Below are 24422 nucleotides of genomic sequence, written 5' to 3' on the forward strand. Positions count from 1 at the left end.
GAATGAGGTGCCAAGGACAGAACAGGATAAGGTCAGAGAAAAACTTTTGCTTCTGAGGCCTTCATTTTGGGGTATCTTTTTCTGAGATCTTACAACACAACATCAGAATAATGCTACTGTACACCCATGTGATAGATGAGGATACTGAGGCTCAGAGAGGTAAGGTGACTAGCTTGGCAGCTACCTACCCTGGCAGGAAGTAGCAGAGCGAGAACTTCACCTATGCTTCACCAATTTTAACTCCAGTACTTACCTAAGAACTTCCAACAGATGTTCCCCTGAGGTGAAGACTGGTTTCCAGAATTCCACTCTTCTACAAGCCTGAGAAAATTCTAATTGCTTGACCTTCAGAACTCAGGAAGACCTTTTTTGACTGTGGTTTGTGTCCTGGCCAAAAAAAGCATTATTACAGGAGCAGTTTGCAGCATGCCCTAACCAAACCAGGAAGAGCTCCATCACAGGTTGATAAATAACCCTGCTTCCATGAAGGAGAGATGATTCCAAAGAAAATAAACATACAGCAAATTGCTCCTTGTCGTAGGAAACTTCCAGTGTATGGGCATAAGAAGAAGCATTTCCTAAGGAAGGAAGAAAATGGTGTTGGGGGATAGGAATATAAAGTATTATGAAAAGTAACTAATAAGAAATAGGGAAGGAGCAACATTCAGGATGGAATCATTTGCAAAAAGAAAAAGTAGAGTATGGTCCAAGGGAAAGGCCATTCAATTCAGAAATAAATATTTATTTAACAATCCAAAAGTAAAAATGAAGAAATTCAAGGCTCTGAAATAAATTAATGTGCATTGAATCCCATGGGGTTGATTGTGCCATGGGAGACACCAATGACAAGAGAGGAAAGTAGTGGTCATTATACATTTATTAGTTCTTGCTATGTGCCAGGTGCTGTCCTGTGACTTTAAAGATATAATCCTGGCCAGGTGCGGTGGCTCACCCCTGTAATCCTAGCACTTTGGGAGGCCAAAGCAGGTGGATCATGAGATCAGGAATTCAAGACCAGCCTGGCCAATATGGTGAAACCCCATCTCTACTAAAAATACAAAAACTAGCCGGACATGGTGGTGCGTGCCTGTAATCTCAGCTATTCAGGAGGCTGAGGCGGGAGAATCACTTAAACCTGGGAGGTGGATGTTGCAGTGAGCTGAGATTGCACCACTGCACTCCAGCCTGGGCAACAACAGCGAAACTCCGTCTCAAAAAAAAAAAAAAAAAAAGATATAATATATAATCCCATTAAATGTGCACAATGATCTTCTTAGCATTTTGCAAACTGCACAAATGAGAAGCTAGGGCAGGTCACTTAGCTAGTTGGCGATGAAGGTAGAATTTGAATCCAAGGCTCTTGAGCTGATAATCTTCAACTCTATCTTTTATCACCTCCTGGAGAGTTGCCTGCTTCAATGACTTAAAGTTTACATGTTTAGTATTCAGATTACTGCTTAAATCCAATGAATTCTACAGTGATCCTAGCAAATGTATGTGGAGTTGAGGGGGGTGTATAGGAGGATTCTCTGGATAAGAAATGACAGAAACACAACTTAAACATTAGCTTAAACTTAAGCTAAAAGGGAATTTTTGGTTTTAATTTTTGAGATCGAGGTCTCACTATATTGCCCACGCTGGTCTCAAACTCCTGAGTTCAAGAGGTCCTCCCACCTTGGCCTCCCATGTAGCTGGGATTACAGGTATGAACCATTGCACCCAGCTCAAAAGGGAGATTTTTGGCAGCAGGCTGAGGTGGCTTCCAGAATGAAGAGTGAATTTGACAGCTAAGCCTTGGGAGGTCAGGAAACAGAGAATCTCTGAGATTTCAGCTCCTGGAATCAGGAATTTGAAAGCTCTCAGGACCCTCCCACTTCTCACCCTATTTCTCTCCTAGGGTGGGCTGCTGCTTCTATTGCAGGAGGGCTCCTTCATGGGGTAAGGGATGGCCTCTGATAGCTCTGGACTTCCAGCCAAGCAAGCAACTTCATAGAGCAGGGGAAAAAAAAAGCCCTCTTCTTTCCCAGTTTATTTTCCTCTTTTTCCCAAGTGAAACATTTTGAAGGGAAGAACCATGATTGGTCCAGCTTGGGTCATGTGCTCAACCATGGGCCAGTCTCTGTGGTCCTGGGGGAGAGGTTCTATGATGTCACCCTCCCCACATACTAGGGTCACATGGGGTTTTGATGGAGCCTTTCCCAGAAGGGAGCTGCTGTTCTGAATAGTCAAAACTATAAGTGTCCATGAGAAACTGGACTATCAGCAAGAAAATTACAAACATCAGAAGAGATGCAAAAAGAGGTAAGATCAAACAGTGTGGTAGCAGAATAAAATGCTCAGTAGACTTTGGAAACACTGTATCATGAAAACAGGATTTAAGCATAGGGAAAGGAGATTTATTTAACGATGTAGGGGGCATAAAAAGCAATTTAAGAGATGAATTAGGATGCCGGTTCTGAAACCTCCAAATAGTTCTACTATGAAGGGAGATGTATTCTTGGAGAGTTGACTAATAACAGGGTTCGTGCTCCTAGTTTGTGCCTACTAAATATTAATTCATTTTGATGGCAGGTTTTATTAAGAATTATTGCTTAGAGCACTTACATATTTATAACATATTTTAGCAGAGTAATTTGCATATGTAAAGCTCTGCATAAATATAAATGATAATAATGACAGTGTTTTGGGCTTATATTGACTCTTTCATACATGCATTTGTTCATTCATCTCTTGTCTACCAACTGAGTGGATACTATATTCCAAGCACTCTCTTGGACACTCCTAGCTTCTGCCCTCAAGATGTGTCTTAGTTTGCTCTGGCTGATATAACGAAATACCATGGATTTGATGTTTTAAACAATAGACATTTACTTCTCACAGGCCTGGAGTCTGGGAAGTCTAAGATCCAGGTGCTGGCAGGATGAGATCATGGCAATTTCAGTGTCTGATCCTATCATGGGGATACCATGCTTGATATGGTTTGGTCCTGTGTCCCCAACCAAATCTCATCTCGAATTGAAATCCCCACGTCAAGGGAGGGACCTGTAATCCCCACGTGTCAAGAAAGGGAAGTGATGGATAATGGGGGCAGTTTCCCTGATGCTGTTCTCATGACAGTGAGTGAGTTCTCGTGAGATCTGATGGTTTTATAAGGGGCTCCTCCCTTATAAAAGGGAGCTTCACGTGTAAGCTCTCTCTCCTGCTGCCTTGTGAAGAAGGTGCCTGCTTCTCCTTCTGCCATGATTGTAAGTTTCCCGATGCCTCCCCAGCCATGCAGAACTGTGAGTCAATTAAACCTCTTTCCTTTATAAATTACCCAGTCTCAGCTGGGGCAGTGGCTTACACCTGTAATCCCAGCACTCTGGGAGGTGGAGGCGGGCAAATCAACTTGAGGCCAGGAGTTTGAGACCAGCCTGGCCAACATGGTGAAACCCCATCTCTACTAAAAGTACAAAAAATTAGCCAGGCATGGTGCTGAACACCTGTAATCTCAACTACTCGGAAGGCTGAGGCATGAGAATTGCTTGAGCCTGGGAGGCAGAGGTTGGAGTGAGCCAAGATTGCACCACTGCACTCCAGCCTGGGCAATAGAGGGAAAACAAAATTTTATTTTATTTATTTATTAAAAATAAATAAAATAAATTATCCAGTCTCAGGTATTTCTTTATAGCAGAGTGAAAACGGGCTAATACAACCCTCACGAACTAATTACCTCCCAAAGGCCCCACCTCTAAATACCATCACACCAGAGATTAGGACTTCAACACATGAATTTTGGGAGGATACAAACATTCAGTCCATAGCAAGGTGCTTAGAGTACAGAGGGGGAGACAGAACTACGAACAGATTATGTCTAGATAGGTCTATAGTGGACACTGTGGTGCACTGCCCAGATCATCACTTCAAGATGGAGACACTCTTCCTCCCTATGCAGACTTGCCCATTAAAGACTCACAAATGAGTCCATCCCCAGGAATTGCCCTTGGCTGAAGGGAGCTGTCTTTCCCAAGGTTAATGCCCCTTCCTGGGATTAGGGCAGTCTGCATCCAGTGACTGGCCAAGACTGGCCATTGAGGGAGTACCAAGGCCAGTCTCCTTGTCTCAACCGGAGTAAACACTGAAAGGTTACCCAATCAGCTGAGGCCTCTGCTGCAATTGCACCACAGTTCAACTCTTCCTTGACCCAGTTCTGCTTCTCTCACTCCCTTATAGGTGTTGTTCCTGAGAACACGCTCCAAAAAAAAACCTATCTGCATATAAATCTCCATCTCTGAGTCCATTTTACAGGGAACCCCACCTAAGACAAGATGTAGCTTAGAAAATTATTATTAGGAAAAGCTGTCGTATTCACAGGTTGCCAGAGCCTACTTTCCAAATAGAAAACAGTAGTTACCTTGGAAGAAATCTTTGGAGAAGAATCACCAGGATGGCCTCTCTACATTGTATAAATACAGGGAAGAAGGCACCCATTGCCCTGGGTAAAGAGGGAACAGAGTATTTGTAGTGTGAGATAACCTGGCCCTCTCAATTGTCCCAGTGTACAGAGCTGGTCTGTTGGGGAGAATGTGGATAATTCTGCGTACAGGACCAGAAGCTTCCTGGGAGGGGAGGAATGGAGACCTGGAACCCTCTCCCTTTTGAGGTTTATATAACTCCTCTGATAAATGGGGCAGTCCCAGCTAAGGTCCCCTGGTGAGAAAAGAGAAAAAGGCTCCAGAGAGGAACTCACTAGAAGCAAAGGGGAAGTCCCTGGGAAGCCCCTCATGTCCCAGTTACCCCGGTGTGAAAGTGGGCTTTGGGGAAAAGAATGATCATAAGATTGTAAGTTAAAAAGCCAAAGAGGTAAAGATTTCTAACAAGACAACACTGGGATCACCTTCCCTCCAAGGACCTCTTGACCAGTGAGGAATATTAACTTGCACGACTCTCATCTCAGCAGCAGCCAAGCACATACTGGACTACAAAACCAACTTTTTTTTTTTTTTTTTTTTTTGAGACGGAATCTCACTCTGTTGCCCAGGCTGGAGCGCAGTGGTGCAATCTCAGCACACTGCAAGCTCCGCCTCCCAGGTTCATGCCATTCTCCTGCCTCAGCCTCCTGAGTAGCTGGGACAACAGGTGCCCGCTACCACGCCCAGCTAATTGTTTTTGGTATATTTAGTAGAGACAGGGTTTCACCGTGTTAACCAGGATGGTCTCGATCTCCTGATCTCATGATCCGCCCACCTCAGCCTCCCAAAGTGCTGGGATTACAGGCGTGAGCCACCGCGCCCGGCCCAAAACCAACTTTTAATACCAGCACTGTAGAGTAGTAACAGAATCAACCACAATGGAAAATATGGGCCTACTGGAAACTGGTGAGAATTTCCAGTTCTATTTCTCTAATGTGAGCCACTAGAGTTTCCATAAATTGGTGAAGGGAGGCTGTTAACAATTTATCTAACACTCAAAAAGAATGTGATTTTATTGGTACTTGAATCTGGTGAAGGGGGTCATATGGTTACAAGTAATTCCAAAACAAAGTGAATAGTACATTAGGAAGAGGAATGGCTGGGCATGGTGGTTCATGCCTATAATCCTAGCAATTTGTGAGGCTAAGGGAGGTGAATTGCTTGAGGCTAGGACTTTAAGATCAGCCTAGGCAACATAGCAAGACTGTGTCTCTAAAAAATATTTTTAAAAAATTAGCCGGGTATAATGGTGCACACCTATGGTCCCAGCTATTCAGGAGGCTGAGGTGGGAGGATTGCTTGAGCCCAGGAGTTGGAGGCTGCAATGAGCTGTGATTATGCCACTACAGTCCAGCCTGAGCAACACAGTGAAACCTTTTCTCAAAAAAAAAAAAAGAAGAAGAAGAGGTGTGACTACTGCCAAGGAGGAAATCTTCCCAGAGGATATGAACCAAGCTAAGTCCTTCAGGCTTAAGAGGAGTCCCCAGGGGGATGATGAGGTGTGGCCATTCATCAGAAGGGCATCCTAGACTTTTCAGGACCAAAGCACAGAGGTGAGAAGAAACACCGTCCCCGGTAAATAATCTACATGGATCTAGAGCCCAGGAGGCACTGTAGGCAGGATGAGATCATGAAGGCCCTAGCAGCCATCATCAGACGTGTAAACTTGATTTCCATGACCCTGGAGACCGAGGCCTGAAGGATAAGTAAGGGAATGAAGAAGGCCCTGCTGGGATCGAGGTAAATCTGTCAAACTGAGTCTATTCCCAACTAAATAGACTTCTGCTATTTGTTGTCATGGAGGGGTGCAGACCCAGGGTTAGCAAATCTTTGAAACTGTCAAGAAAAGCTGGAATTCCCAATATTTATAAGACAGACCCAGATTTTTTAAGTTGGCAATTATTCCAAAAACCACTGAGGGGGCTAAACAAAACACCTTTAGTTGCAGTCAAGGGCCTCCAGCTCACCACCTCTGCTAGACTGAAGGGAGCTCTCAGGCACAGAAGTGGAAAGCTCAGATTTGCATATTAAAAGTCACTCTCAGGCAGTATGATTACAGAGAGTAAGAGACTAGAGATAGGCAGGCTGGTTAATTCAACAACAGACTTTTTGAGACCTCTGTGTGTGACAAGAGCTGGAGTCACAATAGTGAGGTTATGGAATCTCAAGTCTGGTGTGGGAGACCAACATAATGAACAGTCCCACAAATGTGTAATCACGCACTACGAGTGTACTCCAGGGAAGAAAAGAGGAAAGCCCAAATTGTGGGGAAATATGGAAAAGAACAGATTAAAGAGCTATTTTGGAAGTCTGGCAACAACTTAGATCGGGGAGAAAAGAAAGGGCATTTCAAGGTCTTACCCGGGTGAGTGGGTAGATGCTGTTGTGGAAAGAAGCAGAAAAAAGGGCATGGGAAATCCTGTCATTATTTAGAGTTACATAAACAGAGGAAAATGTGGTTTAAACAGATGATGCAAAGGAATGAGTGAAGTCCTACATTTTCATTTTTGTCATCTTATGGAGGCTTCCAAGCTGCCATATTTGCTTCTTTCTGGAGATAAACCCATCCTGCCCATCTCACAAGGCACTTGTATTAGTCAGGATTCTCCAGAGAATCAAAACCAATAGGATCTATGTTCATATCTACATCTATATTTATTTATTTGTTATAAGGAGTTGGCCCACATGATTATGAAGGTTGATGAATCCCCAAATCTGTAGTCAGCAAGCTGGAGACCCAGGAGAACCAAAAGTGTGGTTTGAGTCTGAACGCTGGCAGGCTAGAGACGCAGGACAAGACAGCATTTCAGTTCCATTCTGAAAACAAGAAAAAAGCCAATGTCCCAGCCTGAGGACAGGCAGGAGGAGTTTTCTCTTGCTAGTGGGAGGGTCAGCCTTTTTGTTCTATTCAGACCTTTAGCTGATTGGATAACATCCATTTGTATTGGTGAGGGGGAGTCTGCTTTACTCCACCTACCAATTCAAATGTGCATCTCAAGCCGGGTGTGGTGGCTCACTCCTGTAATCCCAGCACTTCGGGAGGCCTGAGGCAGGTGGATCGCTTGAACTCAGGAGTTCAACTCCAGCCTGGTCAACATGGTGAAACCCCGTCTCCACAAAAATACAAAAATTAGCCAGGCGTGGTGATGTGCGCCTGTAATCCCAGCTACTCGGGAGGCTGAGGCAGGAGGATCACTTGAACCCAGTGGGCAAAGGTTGCAATGAGCCAAGATCACACCACTGCACTCCAGTCTGGGCAACAGAGCCAGACCTTGTCTCAAAACAAACAAACAAACAAGAAAAGTTAATTTCCATCCAAAACACCCTCACATACACCCCCAGAATACTTGACCAAATGTCTGGGCCATCATCTTCTCTCTCACGGGCTACTGTCATGGTCTCCTAACTGGACATGATGCTGTCTGTGCTAGTGATTTATCTGTGATCTTCAAGATATCCTTCTATGCTCTTCTCTGTAACCCTGGGGTTGGGATGATGCAAACTAAATCTCTCCACCTCTCAGCTAGCTGGCTTCCTGTTCTGTTTTCCAATGTGAGGCATTAGGAGGAGATCAGAAAGCAGAAGGAAAGAAGGGACTTCTACCTTGTTTTCCATTTCCTGTTTTAAATTTTACTTCAGTAGCAGCACATAACTGGCACTAGCTCCAGTTTCTGAGTATTCTCAGTACCAACCTTGCTGTGCCTCCCCTCAACCCCCAGGTGCCAGCAGCAGCCATGCCACACCCCCTCACCTGCTGGGCTGCACTCCAGGGAGGTCTGAGCACCTGCAGAGCCACGCCCCTTTGGTGGAAGTACCAGCCAGACAGCAACCCCCTCATTAGAGATCTGAGCCAGGCAGAGCCGCCCTCAGAAATCCAAGCACCAGCCCCGTGGGGCCCCTCCTCCAAGCTCCTCAGTACAGGCAACTCCACCTGTTCCCTCCTGTTCCTCAGCCTTGGGAGCAAGAGCTGCTTCCTGCAGTTATTAATCCCTAGGTTACCTAGCCTCTTCCTTTTTTCTTTTACTCTTTCAGCCTTCTAATGCCTGTGAAGCCAATTCTTGGTATTTACTGAAATACCTACAGTGTTTTCTGTTTCTGACTGGCCAATGGCTGATAACTCTTTTAATCCATTTTCCATTTAGCAGACTTTTGAAATCAATTTTCCATTTACCAGTTATCTTTTGAAAATGTGGCTCACTCCCCAGCTATACTAGTCAAGGTGCTGGGTTTCAAACAACAACTTCTGGCTAATGTTTAAACGGAGAAGGGATTTATTGAAAGCGACTAGGGAGCTCAGAGAATCAAGAGGAAGACTGGAGAACAAAGCACCAAGTAAGGCTGTCACAGCAAAGCTCCCAGCATGGCTTGCTATGCCACTGATACCATACTGCAGGAGACATATGGGCAGTCAGGTGTCAGTGGACATTGGTTGCCTTATGCTGGACTCTGCTGCCACAGCACACTCATTCCTGGGTGCTCCTGACCCCACCACAGCCACCCTATTAATTTCTAACTGACCTTACGTCTTGGAAGATGATCTCATGATTCAAAGTCCCATGTAGGAGCATCTGATTGACATTCTAAGTGCCAGGGGACGGGGAGAGAAACCATCTTTTCTATTCAATTCTAAGTTGTGGCTTCAGTAGTGGAACTGATGCCTGATGTGCCATAAGTTTTGTGATTCCCAAAAATAAGAAGGGCTTTTCAATACCCAGGGTGATGATGATCCAGTATGTTGTCTAAAACCATCCAATAGCTTCCCCTCTCACTTACAGTAAAAGTCCCAGAACTGGCCTTGATGTCTGCTATGATCTGGCACCACCTAACTTTCTGACCTCATCTCAGGCCAATCTTCCATGCTCGTGTTTCTGTCACATGGGGTTTCTGTGTGTCCCTTGAGCATGCCATGCTCACTCTGACTCCAGGGAATCACTGTTCCCTCGTTCTGGAGGATCCTTCTTGCTTCCAAGCATCGCTCAGATACCTTCTCCTCAGTGAAACCTTCCTAAGGAAGCCTCTAGCACATTCCTCTTCTCTTTGTAGCACTTGTTTGCTGTGTTGATTTGTTTTTGTTTTCTTGTGTGTTGATTTGTTAATTAGCTGCCTCCCCTGCCTGGAATGTCAAGTCTGTGATGTCTGTTCATTGCTGCTGCGTCCCAGCACCTGGAAGAGTGGCTGGCTCTGGGCAGGTGCTTACTGTTTTTTGAATGAACAGACAGCTAGATGGCTCAATTCTGTTTATTAAAGAGTCCTACTTGATAAAAGAAAAGCAAAACAATGTTATAATGAACAATGGCAAATTAGATTCCATTTTTTAAATGGATGCTTTTTAAAATAATTAACTTTAGAACGCATCCATGACATTTCTTTTGGAGGTTTCACTAAGGAGTTAGGGCTTTAAGGTGGACCCTAATGAGGCTGTTTTATTCTTCGGGAGAGACTATGGTTTCTTTCTCATGGCCACCAGCTAGCAGTCCTCCATTTTATAAATTAAAGCAGAAGGTAATGTTTAGGTAAGGAAAGCCACAAAGCATACCACATTCATACTGAGTATGAGTTTAATCTTTTTTTTTTTTGGCTTTTTGTAGTTTGAGTTTTTTTGAGACCGAATCCAGGCTGGAGTGGAGTGGGGTGATCTTGGCTCACTGCAGCCTCCACCTCCCAGATTCAAGCGATTCTCCTGCCTCAGCCTCCCATGTATCTGGGATTATGGGCACCCACCCCTACATCTGGCTAATTTCTTTTTATTTTTTACAAAAAATATACAAAAAAAGAGATGGTGTTTCACTGTGTTGGCCAGGCTGGTCTTAAACTCCTGACCTTAAGTGATCCACCCACCTCAGCTTCCCAAAGTGCTGGGATTACAGGCATGAGCCACCATGCCTAGCCTCATACTCATACTGAGTATGTAAGAGGCCATATAGCATAATTGTTGTTAGCATCAATTTGGGTGTTTGGAGGCAACAAGGTTGGTACTGAGAATACTCAGAAGCTGGAGCTAGGGACAGTTATGTGCTACTACTGAAATGTTTTTTTTTTTTTTTTTAGAGATGGACTGTCACTCAGTCGCCCAGGCTAGAGTGCAGTGGTGTGATCTCTGCTCACTGTAACCTCCGCCTTGCAGGTTCAAGCGATTCTCCTGCCTCAGCCTTCTGAGTAGCTGGGATTACAGGCGTGCACCACCACGCCCGGCTACTTTGTTTATTTTTTTATTTTTTATTTTTTTTGAGACGGAGTCTGGCTCTGTCGCCCAGGCTGGAGTGCAGTGGCCGGATCTCAGCTCACTGCAAGCTCCGCCTCCCGGGTTCATGCCATTCTCCTGCCTCAGCCTCCCGAATAGCTGGGACTACAGGCGCCCGCCACCTCGCCCGGCTAGTTTTTTGTATTTTTTAGTAGAGACAGGGTTTCGCTGTGTTGGCTAGGCTGGTCTCGAACTCCTGACCTCAGGTGATCTGCCTGCCTTGGCCTCCCAAAAAGCTGGGATTACAGGCGTGAGCCACTGCACCTGGCCTGAAGTCTTATTAGCTGTATGTTTTTGGCTCTGACCTTGGGCAAGCCACATAACCTCTCTTTGCTTCAATTTCCCATTTGCAAAATGGGAATAATAACTGCATGTACACATAGGGCTGTTATGAGGACTGAATGAGTCAGTATATAGAAACCACAAGAAAAGTGTCTAGCATATAGTTACCTTTGATAAGTATAAGTAATATAAGCATAAGCCAGTCTTATGGTTTGGATCATATTTGTATGTTGATAAGAGCAACTTCAACAAGATAAAAGTTTATATATCTTTCAGGGGCCAGGTGCGGTGGCTCACGCCTGTAATCCCAGCACTTTGGAGGCAGAGGTGGGTAGATCACCTGAGGTCAGGAGTTAGAGACCAGCCTGGTCAACATGGTGAAACCCCGTCTCTATTAAAAATATAAAATTAGCAGGATGTGATGGTAAGTGCCTGTAATCCCAGCTACTTGGGAGGCTGAGGCAGGAGAATCACTTGAACCCAGGAGGCAGAGGTTGCAGTGAGCCAAGATCAAGCCATTGCACTCCACCCTGGGCAAAAAAGTGAAACTCTGTCTCAAAATAAAATAAAATAAAGTTTATATATCTTTCAAATAAAAGAAGTCAGAGCTAGGCAGCCCAGGGCTGGTATAGCAGCTCCTTGGTCACTGGGGACAGAAGTGCCGTCTTCCTCCACCCCTCCACCACCATTGAATACATGCTTTATATCCTCAAAGTTCAGGATGGCTGCCAAAGCTCACATCTGCATTGTAAGCACCGGAAAGTAGGATGGGAGAAGGGTAAATAAGGACATACCTCTCGGCCACATCAATACCCTATAAGAAACCTTCCCACTGGGCCCTGGATAGTTCTTTCATTTGCATCTCTTTGGCTACAACTTAGTCACATGGCCACACATAGCTGCCAGGGCTACTGGAAAATGTATTTTCACTGGATGTGTACACTGCAAATAAAGCTGGAATTCCATTACGAAAGAAGAAAGGAAAAACGGATATGGGCCTTTTGCAGTTATTTAACGCCTCCAAATTTTAGTTTTTTCCTTTTAAAGTGGGAACAATAGTACATGCCTCATACAGCTGTCTGGAAGATTACATGAAGAAAGCTTAAAAACTGCTAGCACAGCCATGACACACACTAAGTAAATATTAGCTGTTATCACAAGAAGGAAAAAATGTATCTCTGCATGCTTTTAAAAATAAGATACACAAAACCAAACGGAACAAAAAGAAGAAAAAATATTCCCACACAAAATGCTGAGTAACTTCAGAGAGAAACCTACTCTATCTATGGGTTTCTTCCACCTTTTTGTTGCTTTGGCCTTCTTTATCTCAACTGACTCTCAGCTGACAAAGTTCCAGTTTTAAATATCATATCACCCCGCTTTGCTGCTTACAAAGGGCCACTGTGTCTGGGTGGGCCACCTCAAACTCACTGTTCTGGATCTTTCCAGTCTCGCCCACCACCAACTGCTGTCCAACTGTGACCAGTGTTCTCATCCAGTGGTTCATAAACCCGGCTGACCTTAAGACTCACTTACCCAAAGAGTTTTATAAAAATACAGACTCCAAGTTCCCACCCCAGGAATCAGCCCGAAACATTCCCCTACAACCGCTTCAGCTGTGTCAAACTGGCTTGGAGTTTTCTTGGACTAAGTGACTCAGCAACTTGAATGTTTATAGAGTACAGACAAATATATCTTGTAACACAAACTAAGTGTTACCAGGAGCCAGGCACTGATCTAAAGCACTTTACATGGACTAACTCATTTAAGTTCTATTATTCCCCTTTATATAGATTAGGAAACCAAGGCACAGAGAGGATAAGCGACTTGCTCAAGGTCACATAGCAAATGGGGAACTGGGAGCTGAGATTTAAGCCTCAACCTGTACACTTCACCTGTACGCTCTACCACCCTCCAGTCTATATTAAACAGTTAAGGCACTCCAATACAAATTACAAAAAAAATTTAACAGACTTCCTCCTAGCATTTATTAAATAAATTGACAAATATTCTTATATCAATTGATATTATTCTTATGATTATTTGTTTTCCCAAGAACCTGTGGCACAGACAAGTCTGTTATAAAAGTATTTCAGGCAGTCATCAAAATGGTGTTAAAATTATATTTTTATGTGTGCATAGGTACACAATGATGCTCTTTATGTAAAGAAATATATCTGCACAAACATATATACACATACCTACTGTACATGCCTATAGACAGTCTCAGGGGAAACAGAGAAGTGTGACAGTTAATTCCAGGAGGTAACATTTTGGCGGATATTTCTTTCCCTCTTTAAATTTATTTGAAATAAACATTTGAATTTTGTGCCTTTTCCACCCTCAACGCTGCTGGGCCCGCAGGTCTCTGTTGAGCAGCGGATGCGGGTCTCTGTTCCACAGGATGGGGTTTATTGTTAAAGTGGTTAAGAATAAGGCCTACTGGCCGGGCGCGGTGGCTCAAGCCTGTAATCCCAGCACTTTGGGAGGCCGAGACGGGTGGATCACGAGGTCAGGAGATCGAGACCATCCTGGCTAACACGGTGAAACCCCGTCTCTACTAAAAAATACAAAAATCTAGCCGGGTGAGGTGGTGGGCGCCTGTAGTCCCAGCTGCTCGGGAGGCTGAGGCAGGAGAATGGCGTAAACCCGGGAGGCGGAGCTTGCAGTGAGCTGAGATCCGGCCACTGCAGTCCAGCCTGGGCAACAGAGCAAGACTCCGTCTCAAAAAAAAAAAAAAAAAAAAAAAAAAAGAATAAGGCCTACTTTAAGAGACACCAAGTGAAATTTAGAAGACAACGAGAGGGTAAAACTGATTACTATGCTCAGAAATGCTTGGTGATACAGAATAAAAATAAATACAACACACCCAAATACAGGATGATAGTTTGTGTAACAGAGATATCATTGGTCAGATTACTTATGCCTGTATAGAAGGGGATGTGACAGTCCGCAGCATATGCACATGAACTGCCAAAATATGGTGTGAAGCTTGGCCTGACAAATGATGCTGCAGCGTATTGTACTAGCCTGCTGTTGGCCTGCAGGCTTCTCAATAGGTTTGGCATGGACAGGATCTATGAAGGCCAAGTGGAGGTGACTGGAGATGAATACAATGTGGAAAGCATTGATGGTCAGCCACGCGCCTTTACCTGCTATTTGGATGCAGGCCTTGCCAGAACTACCACTGGCAATAAAGTTTTTGGCACCCTGAAGGGAGCTGTGGATGGAGGCTTGTCTGTCCCTCACAGTACCAAACGATTCCCTGCTTATGATTCTGAAAGCAAGGAATTTAATGCAGAAATACACAGGAAGTACATCACGGGCCAGAGTGTTGCAGTACATGTGCTACTTAATGGAGGAAGATGAAGATGCTTACAAGAAACAGTTCTCTCAATACATAAAGAACAGCGTAACTTCAGACATGATGGACGAGATGTATAAGAAAGGTCATGCTGCTATATGAAAGAATCCAGTCTATGAGAAGAAGCCCAAGAAAGAAGCTAAAAAGAAGAGGTGTGGCTAGGTGCAGTGGCTCACGCCTGTAATCCCAGCACTTTGGGGAGCCTAGGTGGATGGATCACCTGAGGTCACGAGTTCGAGACCAGCCTGGCCAACATGCTGAAACCCCATCTCTACTAAAAAAATAAAAAATTAGCCAGGCATGGTGTCAGGCGCCTGTAATCCCAGCTACTCGGGAGGCTGAGGCAGGAGGGTTGCTTGAACCTGGGAGGTGGAGGTTACGGTGAGCTAAGATCACGCCATCACACTCCAGCCTGGGAACAAGAGCTAAACTCCGTCTCAAAAAAACAACAACAACAACAAAAGAAGAGGTGGAACCATCCCAAAATGTCCCTTGCTTGGAAGAAAGATTGGGTAGCTCAAAAGAGGGCAAGCTTCCTCAAGGCTCAGGAGTGGACTGCTGAGAGCTAAATCAAACAACTTTCTGTGAGGATTTTTCAGATAAACACAATAAACTTATTGACAGCAAAAAATAAAAACAAAAACAACACCCCCAAATTTGAATTTTTTTAATAAAAAATTCCTAAATTAAAAAAATAAGATGTTGTATGTATTTTGAAGCAAAAGCTTTATGAAATAATAAATAATGCCTGTCTGTTTTCTTGGAGAGCCCTGCAAACCCTTCATTTAAAATTTCTCCACCCTGGCTAACATGGTGAAATCCCGTCTCTTCTAAAAATCCAAAAAAAAAAAAAAAAAAAATTAGCTGGGCGTGGCGGCAGGCGCCTGTAGCCTCAACTACTCAGGAGGCTGAGGCAGGAGAATCGCTTGAACCCGGGAGGCAGAGGTTGCAGTGGGCCGAGATCGTGCCACTGCACTCCAGCCTGGGTGACAGAGTGAGACTCTGTCTCAAAAAAAAAAAAAAAAAAAAAAAAAAAAAAATTTCTCGGCCTGCGCAATACAGTGAGACCTTGTTTCTACAAAAATAAAAATAAAAAAATTAATCAGGGGCCGCGCACAGTGGCTCATGCCTGTAATCCCAGCACTTTGGGAGGCCGAGGCGGGCAGATCACAAGATCGGGAGTTCGAGATCAGCCTGGCCAATATGGTGAAACTCCATCTCTACTAAAAATACAAAAAAAATTAACTGGACATGGTGATGTATTCCTGTAATTCCAGCTACTTGGGAGGCTGAGGCAGGAGAATTGCTTGAACCCGGGAGGCAGAGGTTGCAGTGAGCCAAGATCGTGCCACCGCACTTCAGCCTGGGCGACAGAGTGAGACTCTGTTTCAAAAAAAAAAAAAAAAAAAAAAAATTAGGCATGGTGGTGTGCACCTGTAGTCCCAGCTACTTGAGAGGCTGAGGTGGGAGTATTGCTTGAGTCATGAAGGCGGAGGTTGCAGTGAGCCAAGATCCTGCCACTGCACTCTAGCCTGGGGAACAGAGCGAGACCCTGTCTCGAAGTAACATTTCTCCTTCAAGATAGTTTAGAATGAAATTTGGTGGACATACGGGATTACCAGTGCGCTTGCATAGTGGTGAGGGCATAGGTTTTAGAGTGTAACAGATGTGGGTTTAAATTCTGGCTGTGAAGCTTCCTGGCTGAGCAACAGACTTCTGAACTGCCCAGGTCACTGAACTGCCCAGCCTCGCTCACGCACTGTCTGTGTAAAGGTTCAAGGGCCTGGACATTTAGTAGGCTGAACATGTGTATCTCGGTAACTGATATAAGGTAACCATATGGTTAGCAAGAGTCTGTCATCATCAGAACATAACTGTTTTTAAATGCCAATCACAAAACTGGCATTTTTGGATAATAATAAAAGTTATAAATAATAATTTACTATTGAAAGCTCAGCCTCCACTCTTTCAAAGACATTTGAGAAATGGAAAACGTCACCCTGACCTCAGGGATCCAGCTGAAGTTGGTTTAAGAAATTGTTTCTAGGCTGGGTGCGGTGGCTCATGCTTGTAATCCCAGCTCTTTGGGAGGCTGAGACGGGTGGATCACTTGAGGTCGGAAGTTTAAGACCAGCTTGGCCAACGTGGTGAAACCCTGTCTCTACTAAAAACACAAAAATTAACTGGGCATGGTGGTGCACACCTGTAATCCCAGCTACTCAGGAGGCTGAGGCAGGAGAATCACTTGAACCCGGGAGGTGGAGTTGGCAGTGAGCCAAGATCATGCCACTGCACTCCAGCCTGGGCAACAGAATGAGACCCTGTCAAAAAGAAGGGAGGGAGGGAGGGAGGGAGGGAGGGAGGGAGGAAGGAAGGAAGGAAGGAAGGAAGGAAGGAAGGAAGGAAGGAAGGAAGGAAGGAAGGAAGGAAGAGAAGGAAAAAAAAGAACATTTCCAGTTTGATGCACATATGTTATTAGGAGAGGGCAAAAGTCTATCCTCTTCTGAACTTTGTTTTCCAAAACAGATTTATCTGCAGTCATACTTGGCCTTATCTCCCTGTGATGATTCATTTTGGATACAAACTTAACTGGGCCATAGGGCAACCAGATATTTGATCAAACATCATTCTGGGTGTGTTTGTATGTTTCTGGATGAAATCAACATTTGATAAAGCAAAGCAAAAATGCAGAGGAAAAAAAGGGGAAAAAAGAAAATAGTCTTGGAATTGCTAGACCGAGTACAGCCAATTGTCCTCCCTAATGTGGGTTGGCCTCATCCAATCAATCAAAGGCCTACATGGAACTCCCTACGGCAAGTAAATGGGAACTCCTCCTGCGTAACTGTCTTCCAGCTAGGACGCTGGATTTTTTCCTGCCTTCGAACTCATTCTGAAACATCAACTCTTCTTAGGGTTCAAGCCTGCTAACCTTGAGACTGGAGCTACATCATCAGTTCTCCCGGGTCTCCAGCTTGCCAACTGCGACCTTAGAATTTGTCAGCCTCTATAACCACTTGAGCCAATTCCTTACAATAAATCTCTGTGTCTCTCCCTCTCTCCATAAACACACACACACACACACACTCACTCTCACACACTCCTATATTTTTTCTGGGGAACCCTGACTAACGCACTCCCTTTCTGCTGTCTCTGGATGGGGCTCTCTCCATCCTACCCTCAGGCATTGCCACCCCCTGTGCCTGAATGGTGGCTCTTAAGGCCTTTTTCTCCTAATTCTGGTTCATCTGGCTTCCTCCCCAATTGCTGCTGAAACTGCTTTCTGAGAGGTCACCAGCGACTTTCTTGCTGTCAAATCCAGGGCTCAGCCTTATCTTCCTGGACCTTGCTCTGTTAGACATCACTTCCCGCAGGTCTCCAGGCACCGTTCTTTGTGTCTATAAATGTGCTACAATTTCCAGTAGCCTTGAGTCACTCTCTAGCAATGACAGCATTTCTGGAATCCCAGCTTCTTATTGGTCAGGAGTTTGGTGTCTGGAACCTTGAGCTCTCAGTTCTGCCACTTCTGCCTGCATGACGCAAGTTGCTTAACCTTTCTGTGCCTCAGTTTCCTCATCTGTAAAACAAGGCTGTGGATAATGTCTACCTCTCAGGTTGTTGTGAGAAATTGATGCATTAGAGCCTCGTCATATAGGAAGTGGTTTGTAAATGTTAACTATTATCTGAGTGCAGTCTCACCTCCCTTTCACTCCTCAATATACCAGATCCTGTCTCAGGCCCTACCACCCCTGAGAAACCACTTCATCAGGTCACCCATGACCTATTACTTGTCAGTATCTTCTGCCCTGTGTTTCTGCCCCTCTGTTGCACTTGATGTTCTCAATAACGTCCTCCTTCCCTCATTTACTGCCATTTCCTGCTGCACACATCACGTCCTAGTTAAACTGAATGAAAACACATACCCCTGGGGTGTTTGCTCACCTCCAAGCCTTTGCTCTTGCTGAAACCGTACCCCTCCTGTCACACCGAAGGCTCCTTCTCACTCTCACACAGGTAGTCCTTACCTCCAATATCCAACCCCGCTCATCCCCCTCACCCCACCTTCCCTAGTTAACTTCCACTTATCCTTTAAGCCTTTCCTCACGCCTTGCTTCCCCAGGAATCCCTTCCTATCCCACTCTCCCACCAAAGCTGGGTTAGGTGTCCCTTTCTGGAGCTCACATAGCACCCACGTACTTCCCACGCTGTACCGTATTTCTGTCTCTCCAAAACAACTGTAAGTGCCTTAAATTCAAAATCATTTCTTATTCTTTTTCGAGTTGCTAGCATTGACATGGTGCCAGACACATACTAGGGACTTAGTAAATGTTTATGGAATGAAGTGATCAATTAATAATATTAATACCTGTTTACTTCCATGGAGTCTTAGAAGGACCCAGGACAACTAGACTTGCAGGGAGTTAGGGGATTAGAAACAAATCAGAAGGAAAGGGGAAAGAAAACCTGCATAAAATTTTGCAATGTGTAGTAAGGAAGTTGGAGACTGGTAGTGTTTGGCAGGAGTACAGGAGGGCTTGCCATGCAGAGAAACTCTCAAAACAGAGAAGCAGTGCCCATTGGAAGGCTGACTTCACATTCCTCTAAGCTGTGCTTCGGTTCTCTCACAAAATTGCTAGCTAAATAGAAGGCAGAGGAAACGTGAAGAAAATGTATATCCACTCTCCTTCTTGTGCTCTTCCAAAAAAAGCACAGTTAAATCCATATGGCTTGAAAAGATTCTTCCAAATGCATGTTAACTATGCATTTTTATGCTGGAAGAAATGAAAAAGAAAAAAATTTGTTTTTAAAAACTTGGGAGAAATACAGAACATTCTCTGTCGATTGATATAGATTCCCATGGGCATTATCAGGTTATTATCTCCTTGTGAACAACTCCCTTGCAAGCCAACCATTACATCATCAAGCACAGAACCCAAAGAATGTCTGGGTCTTTAGTACCTTTGTTATCATTGCTTTTGTATTTGACATTAGTTGTCGTTGAGAGAGATTTACCATCCACCATTCCTAGAACCAATCATCACCTAACAGGTAAGAAGCATTGAGCATTAGTACTCACAAGTTTTAAAAAATTAAAATCTTCACCTTTTTTTTAAACAGATAATACATTCACATGGTTCAAATTTCAAGAGCTACAAAAGAGTGTACAATAAAAACTTTTCCTCTACTCTGTCCTCTCAGAGGTCTTCTGGTTATACAAAAAGACACATGGTCAGGTGCAGTGGCTCACACCTGTAATCCCAGCACTTTGGGAGGCCAAGGTGGGCAGATCACCAGAGGTCAGGAGTTCTAGTCCAGCCTGGCCAACGTATTAAAACCCCGTCTCTACTAAAAAATACAAAAATTTGCTGGGCGTAGTGGCGGGTGCCTGTAATCCCAGCTACTTGGGAGGCTGAGGCAGAATTGCTGGAATCCGGGAGGTGGAGGTTGCAGTGAGCCGAGATTGCACCATTGCACTCCAGGCTGGGGGACAAGAGCAAGACTCTGTCTCAAAAAAAAAGAAAAAAGAAAAAAGAAAAAAAGACACATGCATACAGGTATACATTTTTTCCCAAAACCTGCTTTCTGTTATATCCTGCTTACATACAATCCTGCATCTTGCATTTTTCATGTAACAATCAATTTGGGAAAGTGTTTCACATCAGTATATAAAGGAAGCTTTTCATTTTATTTGCTGCATTGTATAAATAGACTATGATGTATTTAACCCTTCCCTACTCATGGACATTTAGGTCGCTTCCAATATTTTGTTAAGCAAACAGTGCTGAAATAAATAACCTGTACCTACATTACTTTGCATATGTGCCAGGATATCTGTGGCATAAATTCCTAGAAATGGATTGGCTGGGCCAAAGGGCATGTTTATTTGTAATTTTCTTAGCGGTTGCCAAAGTTCTGTCCGTGGAGGTTGTCGTACCAATTTACCCTCCCACCAGCTTCCCTGTGTTCCACCAACAGTGTCAGCCAACTTCCAGGCTCTGCCAATTTGGAAGATGAAGAACGACATTTTGATACACTTCTAGCTTGTGTTTCTCTTATTATTGTGTATGGCTGTGCCTTCCCCACCCCCCGCCCCCCGAGACAAGGTCTGGCTCTATCACCCAGGCTGGAGTGTAGTAGCATGATCTTGGCTCACCGTAACCCCCACCTCCCACGCCCAAGCCATCCTCTCACCTCACCTCAGCCTTCCAAGTAGCTGGGACTACAGGTGCATACCACCATGCCTGGCTAATTTTTGTGCTTTTTGTAGAGATGGGGTTTCACTGTCTCACCCAGCTGGTCTCAAACTTCTGAACTCAAGCAATTCACCTGCCTCCATGGTCTCAAAAAAGGCTAGGATCATAGGCGTCAGCCACCACACCCAGCCTTTTTTACATTTTTTGTTTTTTTGAGCCCTCAGTGCTAGTCACCCTTCTCTCTCTCTCTCATTATAAAATAGTAACAATAATAGCTCACACTTAGGCAGTGGCTTGCCATTGCCAGATACATTGTAGGTGTCTCATTTAGCCTGTCAACAGTCCTGTGTTGTAGGTACTGTTCTCACCCCTGGTGTACAAATGAGGACAATGAAACTTACTGTGTTTAAGTGACTTGCCCAAGGTTTCACAGCAATAAGTGGCAGAGCCAGGGCTTAAACCCAGGCTTCTATGACCATAAAGACAATTTTCTTAAAAATTAGGCAACTTTGGCCAGGCACAATGGCTCACTCCTGTAATCCCAGGATTTTGGGAGGCTGAGGTGGGTGGATCACTTGAGACCAGGAGTTCAAGACCAGCCTGGACAACATGGTGAAACCTTGTCTCTACTAAAAATACAAAAATTAGCCAGGCATGGTGGCGAGTGCCTGTAATCCCAGCTACTCTGGAGGCTGAGGCAGGAGAATTATTCGAACCTGGGAGGCAGAGGTTGTAGTGAACTGAGATTGCACCACTGCCCTCCAGCTTGGGTGACAGAGTAAAACTCTGTCTCAAAAAAAAAAAAAAAAAAAAAAAAAAAAAAAATAGCCCACTAATGTTCTTTTGCACTCCTGCCATCTTTTCAGGGTAATGTCTTCTCATGTTCCTGCCTCCTTTCGAGATGGCTTGTGCTGTAAGGGGACTACACTAACATGTGGACCCAGGCCTCTGAGATGAGACTGATGCTGGCTGCAGGCTTCCAGAAATGCAGCCACATGAGAGGAGTGAGTAACCATTTGAACAAACACTAGTTCATGAATTATTATTTCTTTCTTTTTTTTTTTTTTTGAGACAAAGTCTCGCTCTGTTGCCCAGGCTGGAGTGCAATGGCATAATCTCGGCTCACTGCAACCTCTGCCTCCTGGGTTCAAGCAATTCTCATGTCTCAGCCTCCTGAGTAGCTGGGATTACAGGCACGCACCACCACGCCTGGCTAATTTTTTTGTATTTGTATTAGAGATGGGGTTTTGCCATGTTGTCCAGGCTGGTCTCAAACTCCTGAACTCGGGCAATCCACCCTCCTCGGCCTCTGAAAGTGCTAGGATTACAGGCATGAGCCACTGTGTCCAGACTGAATAATTATTTCTTAATAGCAAGTTCAGGCCTACAAGTAAGGAAGAAGTGAAGTTCATTCATTCAACAAATATTTAGGGAGCTAGGCACTGTTCAGGTACTTGGAAACAGCAATGAACAAGATAAACTGGGTCTCATAAAATGTACATTAATGGCCAGGCATGGTGGCTAATGCTCATGATCACAGCACTTTAAGAGGCCAACATGAGCAGATTGCTTGAGGCCAGGAGCTCGAGACCAGCCTGGGCAACATGGCAAAACCCCGTCTCTCCCAACAAAATTACAAAAATTAGCCAGGCATGGCAGTGTGCACCTGTGGTCCCAGCTACTCAGGAGGGTAAGGTGGGAGGATCACCTGAGCCCAGAGAAGCTGAGGCTGCTATGAGCCATGATCACGCACTGCACTTCAGCCTGAGCGATGGAGTGAGATGCAGTCTCAAAAAAAGTAAAAAAACCACAAAGACTAAAAATGTTACATTAGATAATAAATAAGAAAATTTGTAAAAATTGATAGTAAGTGCTATACAGGTTAAAACTGCATATTTTGTAAAAAGGAGCTGCTTTGGATTTGTTCATTGGTATAAGGCCTCTCTAAAGGGGGTGCCAGTTACACTGAGCAGAAAATGACATGAGGGAACCAGCAACTGAAGTTCAAGGGAAGAACATTTTAGGCAGAGGGAACAGCCAGTGCAGAAGTCCCAAGTCAGCAACAAGCTGATGCACACTGTGGGGGAAAGCCCGTTGAGCTGCAGCCCAGAGGAAGGGGGAAGGGAGGTTTTGGCAGAGGCTGGAGTGGTAGGTGTGGTCAGATCTCACCTCAGGACTCTGTGGGTCAGGAAAGAGAACTTGGATTGTGTTATGTCCAAGGGAGGCCATGGGAGATCTTAAACTGGGGGACAGAGGGTGTACGTGTGATACAATCTGATACTGTTTTTAAAAACCATCACTCTGGCTGTAGGGGGAGAGCAGATTCTAGTGGGTAAGTGAGTGAGTAAGGGGAGCAGTTGGAGGCTATTGCAGTGGCTTGGACTGGAGATTATGAAGGCACGAACAAGAGTAGTGCTTCTCAAACCTGAGCAGGCATCGGAATTCTCTGAAGAGTGCCATCTCCAGAGTTTCTGATTCTAGACGGAAATGACCTCAATATTTTGCATTGCTAACAAGTTATCTGGTGATGCTGATGTGGCTGGTCTGTAAACCCCGCTTTTAAGTAACATTGGACCAGAGTGGAGATGCAAGAAGTGGACTGATTTCAAACCATTTTGGAGGTAGAGTTGATAGGATTTACTGATAGATTGCATTTGCAGGGGAGAAGAATCAAGGTTGACCTTGAGTTTTTGGTTCAGCAACTGAGGGAACAAATGCCAGTATATACTGAGAGTGGAAAACCAGAAGGAGGTACAGATTGAGGGGGAAAAAAATCAAGAGTTCTGTTTTGGGCATGTTAAATTTGAGATCCCTGTGAGACATTCAAATGGAAATGTCAGTCACGCAGTGGGGAGTGCTGGTATTGGAGCAGGAGGTCAGGATATCTCAGTGTAGAGATGAAATTTAAAGTGATGGACTAGACACAATGGCCTTCTGAGAGCATGTACCTGGGGAAGGAGCGTGGGACAGAGTCCTGGCATTTAACATCTAGAGGTCAGGAACAGGAGGGGAGACAGTGGACAGGAGGACAACCTGGAGAAGAATGTCACTAATGCTCAGAGGAGAAAGACTTTCAAGAAGATGGCCAGCAATGTATAATAACTGGAAGCAAGGTCAGTACAAGAGAGCCAGGGAGCAGAGGAGAGGATCCTCTGAGAAGGGGAAGAAAGAATGAGTAAGAAGGACTGAAGACCTTTTGAGAATCCACAAATCTTTGTAGCTGCAGCTGGATTCTTCATGCACTGTGATTAGCCATTAACTAAAAACAGAAAGAGGCCCCATGCTTTTCTTCTGGGACAGTGAAAGAGGTGGAAACCTCAGCTATCCCATCTCACTCTCCAGCCAGCCTCAAGTCCTGAGGTGGAGGCAGCATTCAAGGCGGGGACAAAACAGATTGAGTCCTGGGAAGTGGGAGAATGTAGGCAGGAGGCTGTCATGGGAATCAGAAATGACCCTGGGTGGCTTCTCGGACAGGCCTGCATCGTTCTGGAAACTTCTTCACTTTAGCCTCAAAGAAACAAGCATCCCTAGTCCCCATCCAAGAGCAATTCCTCACCCAGTGTTTGTAAGCCCTGGGCCGCCTGCCGCAGTGGAGCCGTGGCTCCACTGCCCGTCTCCTCCCTCTTCTGTATTTTTGATGGCTTCCTCTAGCCTGGCTCCTTCCCCTCAGACTACAATAATGCCACTCCAGCCTAAAATAAAGCTCTGTCCTCCACCCTTCCTTCCCTGTGCTACTGCTTTCATTGCTTTTTCCCCAAACTTCCTATGTCAATGCTTGTGCTTCCTCACTTTCTTTTTCATCCGCAACCACTAGAATTTGGCTTCCATCCCTGCCACTGTCTCAAAAGCCACAGCCCTCTCCTAATCATCAAGTGAAGGGCCTGCTCCTGTTG

The 24422-nt window shown here is 44.8% G+C and overlaps 2 protein-coding genes across 32 annotated transcripts in view; one reads left to right on the forward strand and one right to left on the reverse strand.

Moving 5' to 3' along the window:
• BAALC (BAALC binder of MAP3K1 and KLF4) overlaps window positions 1–24422 on the reverse strand; it is a 1274875-nt gene that overhangs the window by 289452 nt on the left and 961001 nt on the right. The window contains exon 1 of one of the 31 annotated variants that reach the window (XM_050800740.1): window positions 23081–23084. The exons of the other annotated variants lie outside the window; for them this stretch is intronic. The gene's annotated coding sequence lies outside the window, so the exon portion shown is untranslated. Of the gene's footprint in view, window positions 1–23080; window positions 23085–24422 lie in introns of those variants that run through there. 31 annotated transcript variants of the gene reach the window in all.
• On the forward strand, window positions 13852–14498 carry LOC126960908 (60S ribosomal protein L5-like). Its single transcript, XM_050800773.1, has one exon. It carries the CDS (start codon window positions 14041–14043, stop codon window positions 14341–14343), a length of 303 nt encoding a protein of 100 aa, XP_050656730.1. The 5' UTR covers window positions 13852–14040; the 3' UTR covers window positions 14344–14498.

The sequence above is a fragment of the Macaca thibetana genome, chromosome 8 (genome assembly GCF_024542745.1).
Source record: "Macaca thibetana thibetana isolate TM-01 chromosome 8, ASM2454274v1, whole genome shotgun sequence".
Taxonomy (NCBI): domain Eukaryota; kingdom Metazoa; phylum Chordata; class Mammalia; order Primates; family Cercopithecidae; genus Macaca; species Macaca thibetana.